This window comes from Varroa destructor, unplaced genomic scaffold (assembly GCF_002443255.2).
Source record: "Varroa destructor unplaced genomic scaffold, Vdes_3.0 BEIS01000003.1, whole genome shotgun sequence".
Lineage (NCBI taxonomy): Eukaryota > Metazoa > Arthropoda > Arachnida > Mesostigmata > Varroidae > Varroa > Varroa destructor.
The window spans coordinates 24,766,117-24,782,455 of NW_019211456.1; the positions used below are offsets into that span (position 1 = coordinate 24,766,117).

A 16,339-nucleotide genomic window follows, 5' to 3' on the forward strand; every position below is an offset into this window, starting at 1 on the left:
CTCCCGCACTTTGATCTCTACTGACTTAGCCCAGCCAACGTTGACAAATGCTTGCCATTGGATAAGCTGTCGTATAGTTGTATTTGTCACTCAGCCAGGTTGATGGCAGTGATTTCAGTTGTCCAGGCCTGTATTCTCTCTCTCTGTTTCAGCCTGGTCCGATACCTGACGAAAGTCGTCAGACGCCTCAACAAGCTGATGCTGAATATGTTGTATATACGGTCTTCGTTGAGGCACACAGTCGATCATCACTGATTATTGATTGTCGTAAAAGTGTATTGTTCCCAAAAAAATCTAGTTACTGGGCTAACTGGAGGTTAAAAGGCTAGTTACTGAAAGCGTAAAAGGCCTAGTTATTCAAAAGTGCCTTGTTCGTCGGCTATTTTGAGAGGCCGCCATTGTCGCTTAAAAAATCAGGTCACAACTGGTCATTAGGAGCTGCATACAGCATACGAATTTCTAGGCAATAATAGATAATACTGACACTAAAGCTTCGTTAATACCTACCAAAATTGAAAGATTCTTGTCTGCGGACTACTTCCTGTTGAGACTGTTGACGATAGTGCGTAGCCGCGGCCTCAGTAAGACCTAAATTTGACAAGAACAATGTTAATCATATCCGCAACCCTAGTTCTAGTCAAAGTATTAAATTGACGGTTTCAGTACAATATAGTACTTGTAAATATCTAAGTTATATACGCTATAAATAAGCGTTCATAATCTGTTCTAGTTAGGGGCATGGAACCGGATGCTTGCTATTGATGCCTTAATAATTGCGTCACCATATACGACGCTCAATGTTATGTTGTAACGAGGAATTTGAGATTATTACTAAGATAGTCGATCTAAATCACCACCAATTACATAGCAAGCTCAAAAACGATGATGAAAAGTATGATCTAGTATGATACAGATCTAAATGCTTATCCACCCTCAGGGCTACCGTCAAAGGTCCGCCATATTGACCTGCCGCAATAATGGTTGTTTGCGACTATCGATGTATGTATTCCAATGACAATTTTTGACTCCCCAGCTTTCTCCGTTAAGAAAATCAAGCCGCATTTAGGACGACGATGGATGAGGCCGCTTTGCAACTTCGTTAATCCTGCTGGTCCCAAGAAAAAATATTATGAACCAAAATTGAAGTGGCATTATTTTCATTTATTTTTGCAACGCACTAGCTGAACCTCCACGAAGACTCGTCTCACTAGTAATCATGCAAAAAAACGCATACTAACATACACGGTTATCTTATATAGGAACAAATCAAGGCAAAACGGACTTAGGGGATCATTCTTGGTTGTTGCGTGATTACCTACTTTGCGCGAAGGGTTCGTCAAAAACTGTAATAGATAGTTGGCACAAATATATAAAAAGCGCAAGGCGTAAATCTGGTACGACTTTCGAAGTAAAATGGCATAATTCTATCTTCATGACGCTAGGCAGAAGAGGACCCATATCATGATTAATTCAAATATTCAAGTTCTTCGATTATGTGAAGATTTGTCCGTGATCAGTTTTTTTGCCAGTTTAGCTAACAGCCAGGACGGGGGTACGGTTTTCAGCGAAGGACAATTATTTATAAAATAAATAGTCAATGCAGCTTGCTTAGCTGGTCCATATGATTGACTGTGAATTTTGCATTCGCATACCTATTTTAAACATAAAACACATAGATTGGCCTGAAAGTGGTGAAAAGAGCCTTTTTTAAAAAATGTATCATTATTTACAGAAGATAGTTTACCCCCCCACAGGAGAATCGATCCCCTAAAGGAGACTAAGCAATATACCAATTGAGGTAAAGCAGATTTCCAATATTAAAAAAATGGTAAAAATTGCTGTTGGCCTATTTAGCCTAAAAAATATTGTGTTTAACGTTATGCTTTATTGTCATTATAGTGAACTGTCATCCTTAAAGGTAAAGTGGCTCTCGTGATAATCGGTATGCTCTTGCATTGAATTGAGACCAACTATTTTGTTATATATCATTCGTTATATATATATATATATATATATATATATATATATATATATATATCGGTATCATGTTGTACGCATCCAGTAGCAACAAATTCTGCAGGAGACGAATGAAAGTTCTTACCTGTGTAATGTTCAACAGGACCGATAATCTGTTTCCGCATAGCCACGTCAATAGTCGCATTAAGGGGTCGACTTTTATTCACTAAAAGACCATTGAATTCACGCGGAGAACGGAATCTATCTTCTTTGCTAGTCGAGGACGCAGCGAGTACTGGAAGAAACTTTAACTGGGCCTCTGATGCCGCCAATGCGGCCTGTGGTAAGCAGTTGAAGTAGCACGTAAAGGCGACGATAACAGCATGGCCTATCGCTTTCCATCTGGCCATTGCTTCGTTGAACGGTACGACTGCTTGCGACCGGACAAATTTCGCCCTCGTTGGGAAACTAACAAATGCGTTTGGCTCGAAATATATAAGCCTAATACTGCATTATGTTTACCAGGCACAACGCAAATGTATCCTTAGACTTTAGGAACAAAGTTCATGCCAGGGAATTTCAGCATATGGTTGTCCCTTTCGTACGCATCACGTTTTTTGTCGATCTCTGAGCCCCGTTAGAAATATCGGTAACCGATTAATAGATCGAATATAAAAACGCACAAACAACACTATCCGTGTGTATGCACATGGGTCTTCCGAATGGGGTACCATTCGCACACATAGGCCCAACAGTTCGATTCTATCTCTCAGCTCACAAACAAACTGGCTTTGATATGGGCACGTTAGGAAAGTTACCTCGTGCCTTTCTCTTTGGCGGTTTAAACGACAAATAACAGAATCGAATGGTGGATAACCTCCCTTTATAAGCACTAGTTGGCTGTGGTGGTCGAATGGCTACCACGACCCAACCGCCGCAACAAAAACGACGATGGGAATAGATGTCATCCCATATGGAACCATATCCCCTACAATGCGCTCTTACCTTCACGACTTCACTCATTTGTTGCTTTAATTGTGAAATTAGCTAAAGAGCTGAGGGAAAAGGCAACTGAACGGACACCTCAACTGCTACCTCAGTTACGGCCAATGTCTATACGATCGCTTATTCTCCTCCGCATTGTCATGGTTATTACTGTTGTTGTACTGGTGCCCCACAGATGTCACATCCATCTTTTTGTCATCTGTTCATTATTATTGCAATGGCCGTCGTCGTTGTATGTGACCCATTCATTAGCTTAATTGTTGCTTGCCCAATCACTAACGAATACTTCTGTGAACGATCCTCAGCGACCGGAACCCCGCCAGGTCTGTTGATCGCTGTTTGGGGAGCTCTGAAGGAGAAAGCTTTTTGGGGTATAGCTGAACGGTCAGTTCAGTTACATTGTCACCTGGCTGAAGCTTTGAGCTAGCCTTGAATTCTGGTGGGCCCCCCAGTTTGCCCACGGGATGCTGTCTATTGACCGGATTAGCGGCCTAAATGCATAGTAACACATTGCTGGGTAAACGACACCCACAGTACGTTAAGCGAACGGTGCGGTCTTAATATAACAATGCAGCACAACCGCTGGCTAGAGAACAAACTGTGGGAGGTAAACGTTGCTGACAAAAGGAAAGAAACACTTATTTAATATGAGATGTTCTTTCAGATAAGGACCTGCATATACCACATAGTGCAATTATGGCCTTTTCGGTTCGCGCTTATTGCATTATCACGTAGCGGCTCGTGAATCGCTTCCTCACTGCCGGCTTCCGCTTTGGGAGATCGGGGATCAGCGGTAGGATTACTTACGATAACAGGCAGAGTAAGTTTAAAGATCAAGGTTGGCGTAATATCCTAGTACGTTCAGAATTAAGTGAAAGGTATACAGTGTGCATGATAATCTATATTAGTGTAATTTGCTCGTACTTCTGGTCAGTTAGGTGTTTCCTTTATTAAACTTGGGCTACAAGCTACGCTTCTAGCGTTGCCACTATCAGTCAAGAAAGCACGGAACGAAAAAGGCACAGTACAACTATACGAGCATTGGATAGAATAACATTGAACCCATTTTCGACCAACTCTCAAACCCTAGTAGATAATTCGATATTTAACAATGAAAATGAACGCACTACGAAATTTTTCTATAAATGTGAGTTCGGTAAGGCCTATTCCACCGGCCTAATGCACCCGAAGTTGATTTTGCCTTTTTATTGGGGAAACAAAGTGCAAATGGTACGGTGTATTGGCGAATTAAATACTGTACTAAATAATTAAGAAATGGGTTATTATTTGCTGTTTGTAGCGTCCTAATCTTCGAAGACAAATATGACTTATGCGAAATACTGCCGATTGTATTACTTCCTGAGTCTAATATTTACCCTAGAGTTCGCTAAAGACTCGTTCGTTTCCAGATGGCTATTTTGGCACCATTTATCAGCGTATTAGCCTTCTAGCATTATCCCTATCAGCCTAACACGCATTGCGCTAAGATATCGAAACTATACATCTATATACTTGAATTACACTGAATGCCAATTTACCATTAACTTCGTTTCGCTATCAAGCGTCAACATGTCATAGAAACGGAACCATGTAACGCAGTCTATACAGCATAGCTGGTATAACAATTCTGGTTTTTATGAAGACCTTCGAGATTTTTACACCATGTCCCAAGGCCATATTTGATGGCAAGTTTTAGTTCGAAGGTCAGCCTTCGCACCCCGGACTTCGTAACCCGGACGTGGCAGCTTTTTTCCAACGCGATATTTATGAATGTTTTTTTGTTTTCGGTCTGGGATGCCTCACATCGTTCGACCCTTTAGCTTCCCTGAACACAACCATGGGCTTCGTAAGGTGCACACTTTTGCTCTTGCAGCCACGCGAGGCAGCCCGTGTCCAGCGCAGATACCTCTCCCTTCCAAATTATGGGCGTTGACTACCTAATGTCCCTGATCCTAGCTGCTGTCATCGAGACAGGAGGAGACTGATCTGCCTAAAATGAGTGCACGATAGTTTTTAGCAAATGCGTTGAATTACAGTATCGTCTTCCTCGTAAGCCCGTTGCATTAGCAGTGTACACCGGTAGGTTAAGAGAGGCTCCACAACAAAGACAGCCGAAAATAGGCCACACGAAGCCGTAGCAATGCTAAATGAACTAAAGATAGAGTACCATTGTAAACAATATTTGCTGTAACGCTTCCGGTTAACCCGTTTCAAGACATGCCATTAGATGTTGTATAGACTGCATTTGTGAGCAGTGTTATGATTGATTACCAGGTCCTTACAACCTAAACAATGTTTGTACCATACTATACCTGAGCAACTGTACGTTTATTAATTACAATAAAAGAAACAATTCAACGCAACGCTGTTGAAACATACAGTTTCACAACACATTGCAAAATATGGGATAGAATACAATGTTTATCTGATATTAGTCATTTTCTATGGGAAAGTTAATAAGATTTGAGGTTACAACTTGCTAACTCTAGATTTATGTAGTTGACGTAAATGATTTTTCAAAGGCTCACGCGACAAGGATCATTAAGTTTTTCCTTTCTAAATTTCAACTATATTTAGCTTGGATCAGACGTCAAGCAAGACGTATAGGTGTAAATACGTTCAACTCGTCTAGCCGATTTCCAGAGATTGCTGCTCATAACGGTTGATAGTGCCATGCTGATAACACAAATAGAAGAATGAATTAAAAGGTACTAGGTAATAACCTTGTTCTATCTTAGATACTTCTTTTTCCATTATTTGAGCACGCGTGTTGGGTAGTATTTTTGGGGTTTACTTTTTTGTATATTTATTTCGGGCTGGACCAAACATCACTGGGTGTCTTTTACTAGTCTGCTTTGTATTTGCCCCTCAAATCATTAGTTTCAACTTTTTGTAGCTATCTATCTGGCTTCCTGGTATATAAACGCGCAATATGAGTGTATCATTGGAATAGAATTTTCCGAGTTGTATTTTACTCTTAGCCGTAAAACAAAGACAGATGCAGTAGAATTTACTAAACACCTAAGATGATTAGGTCTAGAAGCCTCAACGCTGACATAACATTGACTTCACCTAATTTGAAAATTCAATGACATGGGTTCTAAGGAAAAAAGGCCCATTTCATTCTTTGATGGCGGGATATTTTTAGATCGGTGTCCAACACAACAATTGAACACTGAAGGCATTGCACTACTAGAATACGATCAATCTCATCATCAAATGTTCGACTCTGTTCAACCTGTTTCGACACGTTGCTACTTCTAATGGGCGGGAACTTTTTTTTTTTTGTTTACGAAAAATTTGCCATGTTATGTAGATACAAGATCTGATTTTGTCAAACAAAGCTCTATTCTGTCTTCTGTCGTTTGTCTTTGACATACTACATATGTCGGATAGCGCGTATATTCGTTATAGTCTATTTTCAATGCTTTTAAGTAGACAGACATTGGGCTCCGATGTAATGCATTGGATGCTTTTACTACATTGAGAAATTCAGTTTATGATCGAATGATATCCCCCCCTGTCAAAGACTCAAGCAGCCGCTGAAAAATCCTAATTGGTGAAAAGTCGAACAGGCGTTCACTATCCAGCCTCATCCGTAACGTAGTACAACAAAGTGTCAATCGTAAGCCTACTGCGACATCTGTATTCTAGCCTTAACTGAAGGGATATCCTGAAATTTCTATAGCATGGCATGGCATGGTATCTGTGAGAAAGGTTTACTTATACAGTTCTATTTGTTTAGCATAGAGACACTCAGATTGAATGATTCAGGGAAACAATGTGTTATAATTTTGATAAGATGTTCCAGCTCAGTACAGAACGAAAGTGCTAAGATGACGATTATGCAGAACGTAAAAATAACGATGATCAACAATAATCATTTATGCTCTTTTTTTTTTTTATTTAATTTATTTAATCTACCAGAAGTATCGAAAAGAAGTGTCGCTGGACTTATACCGGTCATTGTCGCCTTCCAAGGCCGATTGGGGTGTCCCCACTTTCAAGTCGTCGAATAAAAAGAAATGTTTCTAAATAGCATCCTCACTAGTTGAAGCTGCCGTAAGCAGCGGGAGAACAGTTGAGATAGCATTTGCTGGAAAGAGCCTCATTTGACTATAAGGTCAGGAAACCGTTCACAGTAAAATAGCGACAATTGCAGAGATGTGCCCCCGGGGTGGCCCAGAAGATATACCTCAGGAGGATGAGTGACGAACCGATAAATGCGATAAGCTTCTGGATGGGCTACTGTTTCTATGTCTTAAGTCTGTTCTGAACTAGACATACTTAAAGGCTCCTGTATGTTCTATTGTTTCATTATAATACCTTTTGGAAATGCCATACTTGAAGAGGTTAGGCTTAACGGCCAGCAAGCATTGTAAAGTAAAATCAATGCCTGCCACGAGCAACGTGCGCTTGCTGTAAAGTTTTCGTACCATCATATTCGCTAGACCTGAGTTGAAGCTTCATTCCGATTCACTTAGTAGCTGATAAAACAGCTCGAAAGTTGAAAGTTAGTCGGCTTTGTAGTTGTGTTTATCTTGATAATCTTACTCGGTCAAGCTTTTTCCAGTTAAAAAAATGTCTACATTCAACAGCTGTACCACAATATATATATATATATTTAAATAGCAACTTTTCAAATAATTCAATGCAGTTTTTTGCTAGAAGCGTCATCCTTAATAATTATGTTTATTTAATATAACCGCCAACAATTCACCATTCAACAGCTTCAATTGGATTGGGAAGTCCTGCTCGAAATATACTTTCTTCGGCGATATTAGTAAATGCGAATTTCACCAAAATTTTGCGTTGATAGCAGAGCCCAAAAATTAAAAAGCTCAAGACAATCAAAAATAATTAAAAAACGGACACAAATTATTGGACCTTATTTAAACGGTGCAATATGCAAGGTATAAGGTTCTATAAGACCTGACCTTATTGAAATATTTCACTAGTCAAGGCTGTTGCTTAGTGCTCAGTGGGTAAAGAATATCAGCTTTCTTCAGTTCCAAAATGGTCATTCGTAATATGATGTAGAAAAACGCGATATTACATAGTCTCTTTAAACATCAGTGCTAAGCCCGTCTCTCCATTCTATAGATACCAGGTACAGGAGCGGGTGCGATAGTACATTTTTTTTATTTATACTACCATTAACCCTCCGTAGTTTTTTTTAGGTTTAGTACAGGTGCTAAAAATATATCACGTCCTCCGTAGTCGGTTAGGCACAGTGTAATCAGCTGAATAAATTTGCGTCAGTCATTGATTACCATCGCCGATTGTGACTGTAGATAAACGCGCATCTGTCCCATTTTGGCTAAAAGCTTTGTTGCGTAAGACAAGATAATAGTGTATTTATAGCAACTTAATAGGGCAAACCATATGGATGGGAACCTAAACCGAGGTTTCCAGTTCTAATCTGGTTGAGTATGTGCGAATTGATGCAGTCTTATACTTGTAAATGGGGTCAATTCTGATCACTGTTACTGACTCGTCACACTGCAGATTACCTCAAGGATCAGGAGCGTATTCTGCCGATTGGCAAGTATAACAGCATAGTAATTACGACCCCAGAAAACGACTCAACGACCGTCTAATATGAATTTTGACAAATAAAGTAATATGTGGCTTTGTTTTATTACTAGAGACGTCCCTTTGTTCCTGCAGAACTCAGTCATTCTGAAAGAGCGTGAAACATCGTTCGTAGCGGTTGATATTGCGTGTTAGAGCGTGCGCATCACACGCAGCTGGTCACTCCTGCAGCTTTAAGATTTTAGTAGGTGTTCTGTCTGGGCGTGATCTACACTAAATGCTGTGATTGCTGAATTGTATGTCTATAAGACGAAGATAATGGATTTTACCCCTGGAAAAGGTATTTGCAATATCCCCTTGCGTATCAATATATACATTTGTTACACATCCCCCTGTGGTATACATCTCCCTGTGACAAAAATTCATTTCATTACACTTTCATATGTGATACAGGTGACGTTTATACTTTGTTTGTTTCTACTACTTCAACATACTTTCATCTCTGTTCCAAACAACCAAATATTACCATCTGTAACACAGAAAAAATATTAAGATAAATGCCGAACGTCATATGTGCCTGAAAGCTACATAAATGGCTTGCTTTGTACCGATTTTTAGTGAGATGGTACAGTTTCACCGTAGCTGAGTTTGGCGTTATATCTCTGCTATAGGCTAAAACTGACAGAAAAATTCTCGTTAATGGGACAACTCAGATACAGATAGCTGAATATCCATAATGCAATCACGTATTACTTTGAAGTATAAGCTAATTGCACTCAAAGGGGTTATCGGAATATTCCGGAGGGAGAATGGGGTCACCGTAATAGAGTAACTGTGATCAAGCTAGGGGTCCGATTAAATTAAAACGATAGCACGACTAACCAAGATAATGGATAGACTAAACTAGACAAGCAAAGAGTTGCAATATGATGAATATAGAATGTAAAATTATAAAGGTACAGATCAGTAGTTTAGCTGTTAAATCTTTATATAATAATATTTATAAATAAAATATTAGAATAAGCAATTATAGTACTGGTAGCAAAACAGGGCTATCGAAACGTTCTAATAAAAAACGGAATAATAACTTGCTCAAGGTATGATATAAACGACAAGTTAAATCAACGACAGTTAAACAGAGGGTAAAGCGAGGCTGTTTAGTAAGAAGTTAACAATAATCGAATCCTTTCTTGGGTGGAACTTGTTTTTGCTACGTTTATATGAACAATAGTTGAACACACCTCAGATATAGAAATTAATCTGAAGATTCATATATATATATAATTAGCATAGAACATAATGAATTCGAAAAAGGCAAATTCATATAAGTACGTATGTTTTATTTGTTTAGGATTTCATCAAGGGCAATATTAGATACGTTTTATACAAAAAAAAAAAAAATGAGTTTTGCCTTTATTTTCTAATATGTTATCTCCGCAAAATATGATTGGTACTTATTATAGGAGTGGTTAAAGAATCCATAGTCATTTGTTTAAGTTACTAGTACTAATAAACGTCATTCAGCATAGAGAAAGGCACCTTTTTTCTAACAATATTTAGGCACCATAAGTTATGTTTTTTCTATGCACACTTCACTGCTGAAAAATATTGATCCGTTTAGGGCCAAAATTAAGGCAAACCTTTTTTTGTTTTTAGATAATATTACTATAGTAAATACGCTAATATTTAGAACTCGATAATATTTAGAACTAGATGATATTTAGAACTCGTTTGATCGATGACGATCAAACGAGTTCTAAATAGACCAAGTCATCAGACTATCAGTTGATGCAAGACCTCGGCTGCATGGCAACTGCATTAAAACTTCTGATCTAAGTTATTTTAACTTTCGCCGGGTCGCTAAGGATGTACATGAATTAGCATTGTCACGGTGGAAGACGACACCCAGTTTATCTATTATTCCGGTCGACTTTTTCGCCATCGTTTCGTATAATCCTATTAGTAGTTAGCTTTCCCACAGGTTACGAAGCATAGTTCTTTATTTGCACACTACTCTTACAATGGCTCGACTTCATTGTGTTTCTATAGAGTTTAGTGGATAGAAGTACGATTGGGTAAATGAATTTGCGTCAATTTGTGTGGCGTATTAACACCGTTTTTTTATGACCAGCATTACTTGATGATGATTCAAAGTTATTATCTACTGGTGAGTGTGTATCTTTAGCGATACCATAGATGCTCATGTGTTGATTTGCTCAATTTCCCCTATAATTTCCTTTGTTAGTCAACCACTACGGAAAGCATCTCTCACACTGAAATTTCTAGAACGAAAGCCATAAGTTTTTTTTATGCCATAACGCATCTTGACCTTAAATAGCTCAATTTCTTTGTGGCCTTGTAGCTTCGTCGTCATAAAGTTATACATAGCAAACTGTTGCAGATGTGTTCATTTATCTGTAAGACATTCTACTCTTGGGTCTGAATAAAAGGATTCCGACAGTTTTAGCATTACTATTACTACTGCCATCACCACTGTCAAACCTCAACTTCAACTTAATGCCAACGGCGACCTGGAGCGATTCATATTACCTCAGATAGATATGCGGATTTAAAGCCATATAACCAGAAGGATAGCGGACGTTTTTTCGATAATTGAATATTTCTGCCAACGCTTCGTCTGATCAATACTGGGTTTTGACGTGGCTTTTCTTCGCACCACGATGTGATCGCGTATATGTAATACAACTACAGCGAAGTTTGAAGGTTAAGTTTTTTTTTCGATAACTGGTAGCTGCAGTATATGCAATTATTGAACGCCAAAAGAACCCTGACGTAGAATGGATTACATTTTAGTTAGAAGAAAAACGACCAGGAAGCAGCTATCACAACGCTGCTAAAACGAGATAACGCAGGCTCGTCTGCTTGTTCCTACCAATCGAGCATTTGTGAGTGTTCTTGCTTTCAGATGCATCGTCATGTCGATTCTACTCGGGAATAGTCAGGGCAGAATATTGGCATCAATATCAGTGCTGAGAAATGGAGACCGAACCTTCAGTTTAAATAATGCATCTTTAACCAGTTCGGGGTTGGCTGCTGCATTACTTTTGCCACTGTGCTTTAAAAGACAGTGCTATATATAAATAAACGTTGGAAGAAATGTAAAGAGTAAAAGAACGAGCGGTTTCACCGATCTCAAATAATCATTTGCTGAAACTAGAATATCTAGCGGAAACTCGCACATGATAACTTATTAATGATCCCCTTGCTGTTGACTCGAACAGATAAAATCATCGTTACGCGTGATGCACCCTATTCTCCTGTTTGACAGCAAATAACGGCATTGAGGACGCGGACAGACATCCAAAATCATTCTATTCTCATTTATGTTTGATTATAAAAGCCGTATTTATCGTTAGCCAGTTAGAACCTTTCCTGATTTTGGCGCATTGACGGAAATGCAAGCACTCACCGACTAACCGATTAATCATGCACAAGACAGACCTGACAGAGAGATCTATATTCAGGATTTCTATCCCACGAAGATCGGAAAATTTATCGGACCTAATAGGTTCTACTTTAGATCTACGCACGTGCTTTCTGGGCTAGAAAAGTAATGCCCTCGATAGCTTCAGCAGCACATATATATTCAATATTGTATTTATGTTTTAGACAGTTAATAGGAACCAGCAATATGATTATTCTGTGAGATGTTGACGTTTTATAGCGTGAGATGTTAACCGTTGTACTGCAAAAAATATTATTTAAACAATTGTAATCATGCTTAAATATTGTATTAATTCTATTTTTTTTTTACACGAGTAAATACTCCCTATGTGTCACACACTAACCTATTGGTCTCTTGTTAGCGCCACTATCTTCCGCCCCTTGACCGAAACAACCTCCGAAATTTGCTTACATAGAACTGCGAGCCTACACCAATTATAGAGTCTGGATAGGATTGGCACGGGATTAAGGAAATCCTTCTTGCTCACAGTATCCTCACCCCGCCCCAAACCACCGCTTTCTGAGGTTTGCAATGCGATAGCCACTTCTCCTCTGTTATCCAGTCTTTTCACCACAACGCTCGCCCACAGCCGTCTCGTTCTGTGGCCGTTTTTGAGAGCACCCCACCGCTCGAGGCATTATGCTACCGCCGCTTCTTTGTCTGACCGTTTTCTCGCTATATCGCGTCTTCTATACGACAACCAGTATGACAGGTCGTCGTTGAACGTGTTCTGCCAATAGCCACCTCGTTCATATCTCTAGACAGCACATAGTGTCAGGATGTATTTCTGTAGCATTTTCTTGAAGATGCGCCAATTACGTCCCTCCATACGTCTTCACTCGGCTGCCACAACCTGGCTGGCAAAAGGATAACTTGCTCATGTCTCCAACAGATCGTGCTTGTAAAGCCCTTTAAACGAGAGATCAGTTTTAGACGACTAAAAGGCGACACTGTGGCAATGGCTGAATCGGCAGCAAAGGCTATACTGATAGGCGATTACGTAGGAGGGTTTTTCAGAGGAATACTCCCAAAAGCCTTTCAGAAGCGGCACCCACAAATGTCCCGAACAAGTGAGAAAGAAAGGACAATCTAAAAGATTATTAGAGAAATTATTTTATGGCTTCATGAAGATTTTACTGAGAAGAACTGAAGACTGAGAAGTACGATCGTACCGCGTCGAATGAAAAAACCGGTGTGCAAATTAATAACCGCATTCTGTAAGTGCTGTTGACGTAATGTAGTACCTGTAACGAAGTCTGGTCCGTACAGTCTACTGCATTAGAATTACAAAGATGGATGCAGAACGTTTATATACATATAAGTATATATTGTATAGAAATCAATAAGGTTACAGAAACATAGATGCGGGTTGCATAAGTTGACAAAATCTACAAAATAGTCTTTTATACTATTACGCATTACAAACGCTAACCGTTCCACGGCATAATTTTAATCATTTCCAGATCTCGTCCAACCAAAAATCGCTCGTTCTAGAAGTCCTTAGTTATCATATGGTCTTCAAGATAAAGATCTAATGCGACAGCGGCCAACATTCAAGGCTATCTGCAGAAATCTCAATAGAAAATATAATAAATAATAAAAAATAGAAAAGATAATCTGTTATAATTTTAGACCTAAAAAATCGGTTAAACTTTTTAACATGGCTTTCTATATCCGAACGTCCGTGAGCCAAGGTAAACTGGCTAAACTACACCCTTGAGACAAAGCTTTATACATATATAAGTCGATATTTAATAAAATATCGTCCTATATTTGTAAAATAAGAAATAAAAAAAGCAAGCCTGTTACTGCTTTTAAGAAGATGGCCGGTCGAATGAGTTTAAATATTGCGGTCTACCGGCCAGAAACAATTTGTATATGGCACGGACTCCATAAATAAGTTTAGCATAGATGTTTCGACCCTGACCCATAAATAGATTGTGTCTAAGTTGCTCGTTAAAATCCAAGTTCACTTACGTTTCTATTCTGCCGTGCAACTCATTTTAATCAGCCGGTCGGTGACTAGATTTGGTCCAGGCATCCATATAATTAACGTTTGACCCGGATACCTTTTGTCGATTTTTTTCGACGAATTTGTCGATAATGTTGTTTTGCTTTGCCCCAATTTTCAGACTGACTTGCCTATCCTGCAAGGCATAGCTGGCTAAAATACTAAAAATTCTAACAGATCTGGGCACGTTCTAAGTGATTGTCATCACGGTTGTTGCCTGCAATGTAAACTTTGATGGTACCCTCACTTTATCTATTTAGATCTTGAAAAAATAACTATTTTTGCGCTGTGCATTTGGCCCTGCCTTCTTGCCAAGATATACTAACTTCGGCGTAAATTTCGGTGGTACATATGTGTATACGTAAAGAGATGATCACGTCTATTTGCAGTAATATCAGACATGTAGGGAACATTCGTAAAGCGAAGTGTTCTCATTGGCTTCAGCAAGAAATAATCTAGAAAAACGTCTCATCCCTAACAGCTCCAATCTTACCGTAGCCACGCCCCGTAAACAGGACGAGCTGTTTACTGCCTACCTACTATTTCTTCGTTGATGTTATCTTAGCTGATTTCTTCCGTTTTTTTGATAGATCTCTTTATAAGCGTTCAGGATTTTCCCTAGCTTCCTTCCTTCACAACTGTCGACATTCGAAGGACCTATTTTCTTTATCTGACGTACTTCTACTGTATCAGCCATATTGACCCACACTCGCATACTTGCCGTATACATAACCTAAACACAACACTCCTTGTCCACGTGTTATTCGTTGCCTTGTTTAAGATATACGAGCATACCTATTTACACACGCGACGATGATATATATATATAAATCTTTTTTTCTCATTTCAGAGATTTATTATCTCACCTATCGTTGGTTTTTGGGTAAGTAACTAAGCGATTTTATATATCATGCAGAAGATGGTTGCATACGGCCGTGCTTGTGGGGCGTCCTGCACGTGTGTAATCCAAACATTGTGCCGTTACGCTATAGCAGCCGAAGAGATTATGGCTAGATCTAAGCTGAAGTAAGGCCAACTCGAAAGCAGGCAATCGTCCCGCTTAAAGGCGAAATGATCGTATCACCGACTAACTCTCTAGGCCTACCTACTGACCGAGTCCTAATCTAGAGCCTGGCACATGTCCGTGATGCACCCATCTACCTGCCCAGCTATCTACCCTGATGTCGAATGGGTCAACAAAGCAATCAGCAATTTGCATAGAGATACCCCGCACTTTAAATCGAAGAAAGGAACTGCTTTGAATCTGGCCGTGTGTGGGTTGCAAGGGAATGCCTCACAAGCTTGTTTACTTCAGTGCATTGAGCAGTGTTATAATCTGGTGTTGTGGCAAGCCGAATTGCCAATGAAGAAAGTAAAGCAAAGGAGGCGGCAGTTAGCTCGACAATGCAGCGTTGAGCTTAACATAATCCAACGAATATGGTCCCAAGAACCGAAGCCACATTCGTTACACTTTTCGAAGCCAAGTGAAGTAAAAATTAAACATCAGACTGGGTATAGAGTTCGCTCTCAGAGCTGACTTCCTTTATGCAGCTTAGGGGATTGACGATTACTAGTAGCTGCATCGTGCTTCATGAATCAGGTGCTGCACTTCGTTAGGCGATACGACGAAAATACAGGGCCCACACTCGTTCCTCTCGCTTTGGCTATTGCTTTCGAACATTATCAAACTATACTAGCCCGCATCCAGGAGTCGACACACATTGTAGGCATTTAGAAAATTTTAGAATATCCAACTTCATGGTACGGTGGGGCATCTGTGAGTTTTTAGCTCTTGGAAGATAATTAGGAGCGTTGCTTGAATAGAACTGCGATGCTTATCAAAAAATTCCACATATAGATATGAATCTTTAACCGTTATGGCAGAGACGTTTTTTATGTTGTCGTATTCGGGATGAAATAGGTTAGCTTTCGAAAATTTAATAGTCTTACCGGCTAACACCGACTTTCAATGTTATCTAAATGACCTTTAACGTTAATCTAACGTTAGCCTTCAGTATAAAGTCATGTTAAAACACATTATATGTAGTCAATATGTAGTAATAATAATTTCTTAGATGGCTACTGTCATATGGCTAAAGTGCGCTTTGTGGGAAAATGACTGTGTTTTGTTATTTAGACTAACAATTCGTTTAATTTCCTTAGACTTTCTTTGCTCGATTTATCTAAGAGTGGAGGTGTACTCCAACATCCTCAATGCAATTTCGCTGCAAACAAAGATCGTCGATTCGTAAGCATCGTCTAATTTGCTTATCCAGTCTAAAACGACGATGTATCTTTCTCTTCCTTGCTATCCATCTTACATATCAGCGTCGAGCGAACCGTGTTGTGATCTTCGTTCATCATTT

General features: G+C 39.3%; 2 protein-coding genes across 3 annotated transcripts in view; one reads left to right on the forward strand and one right to left on the reverse strand.

Moving 5' to 3' along the window:
* LOC111246374 (uncharacterized) overlaps positions 1–2,363 on the reverse strand; it is a 5,190-nt gene extending 2,827 nt beyond the window's left edge. For both annotated transcript variants that reach the window (XM_086985565.1, XM_022795865.2), the window contains exon 1: positions 2,102–2,363. In XM_086985565.1, coding sequence (XP_086841691.1) covers positions 2,102–2,161 — 60 coding nt within the window. In that variant the 5' untranslated portion in view covers positions 2,162–2,363. The remainder of the gene's footprint in view (positions 1–2,101) is intronic.
* Positions 1–16,339, forward strand: part of LOC111246373 (protein sax-3-like) — a 139,183-nt gene that overhangs the window by 2,818 nt on the left and 120,026 nt on the right. Inside the window, exon 3 of the mRNA XM_086985563.1 lies at positions 14,824–14,856. The gene's annotated coding sequence lies outside the window, so the exon portion shown is untranslated. The remainder of the gene's footprint in view (positions 1–14,823; positions 14,857–16,339) is intronic.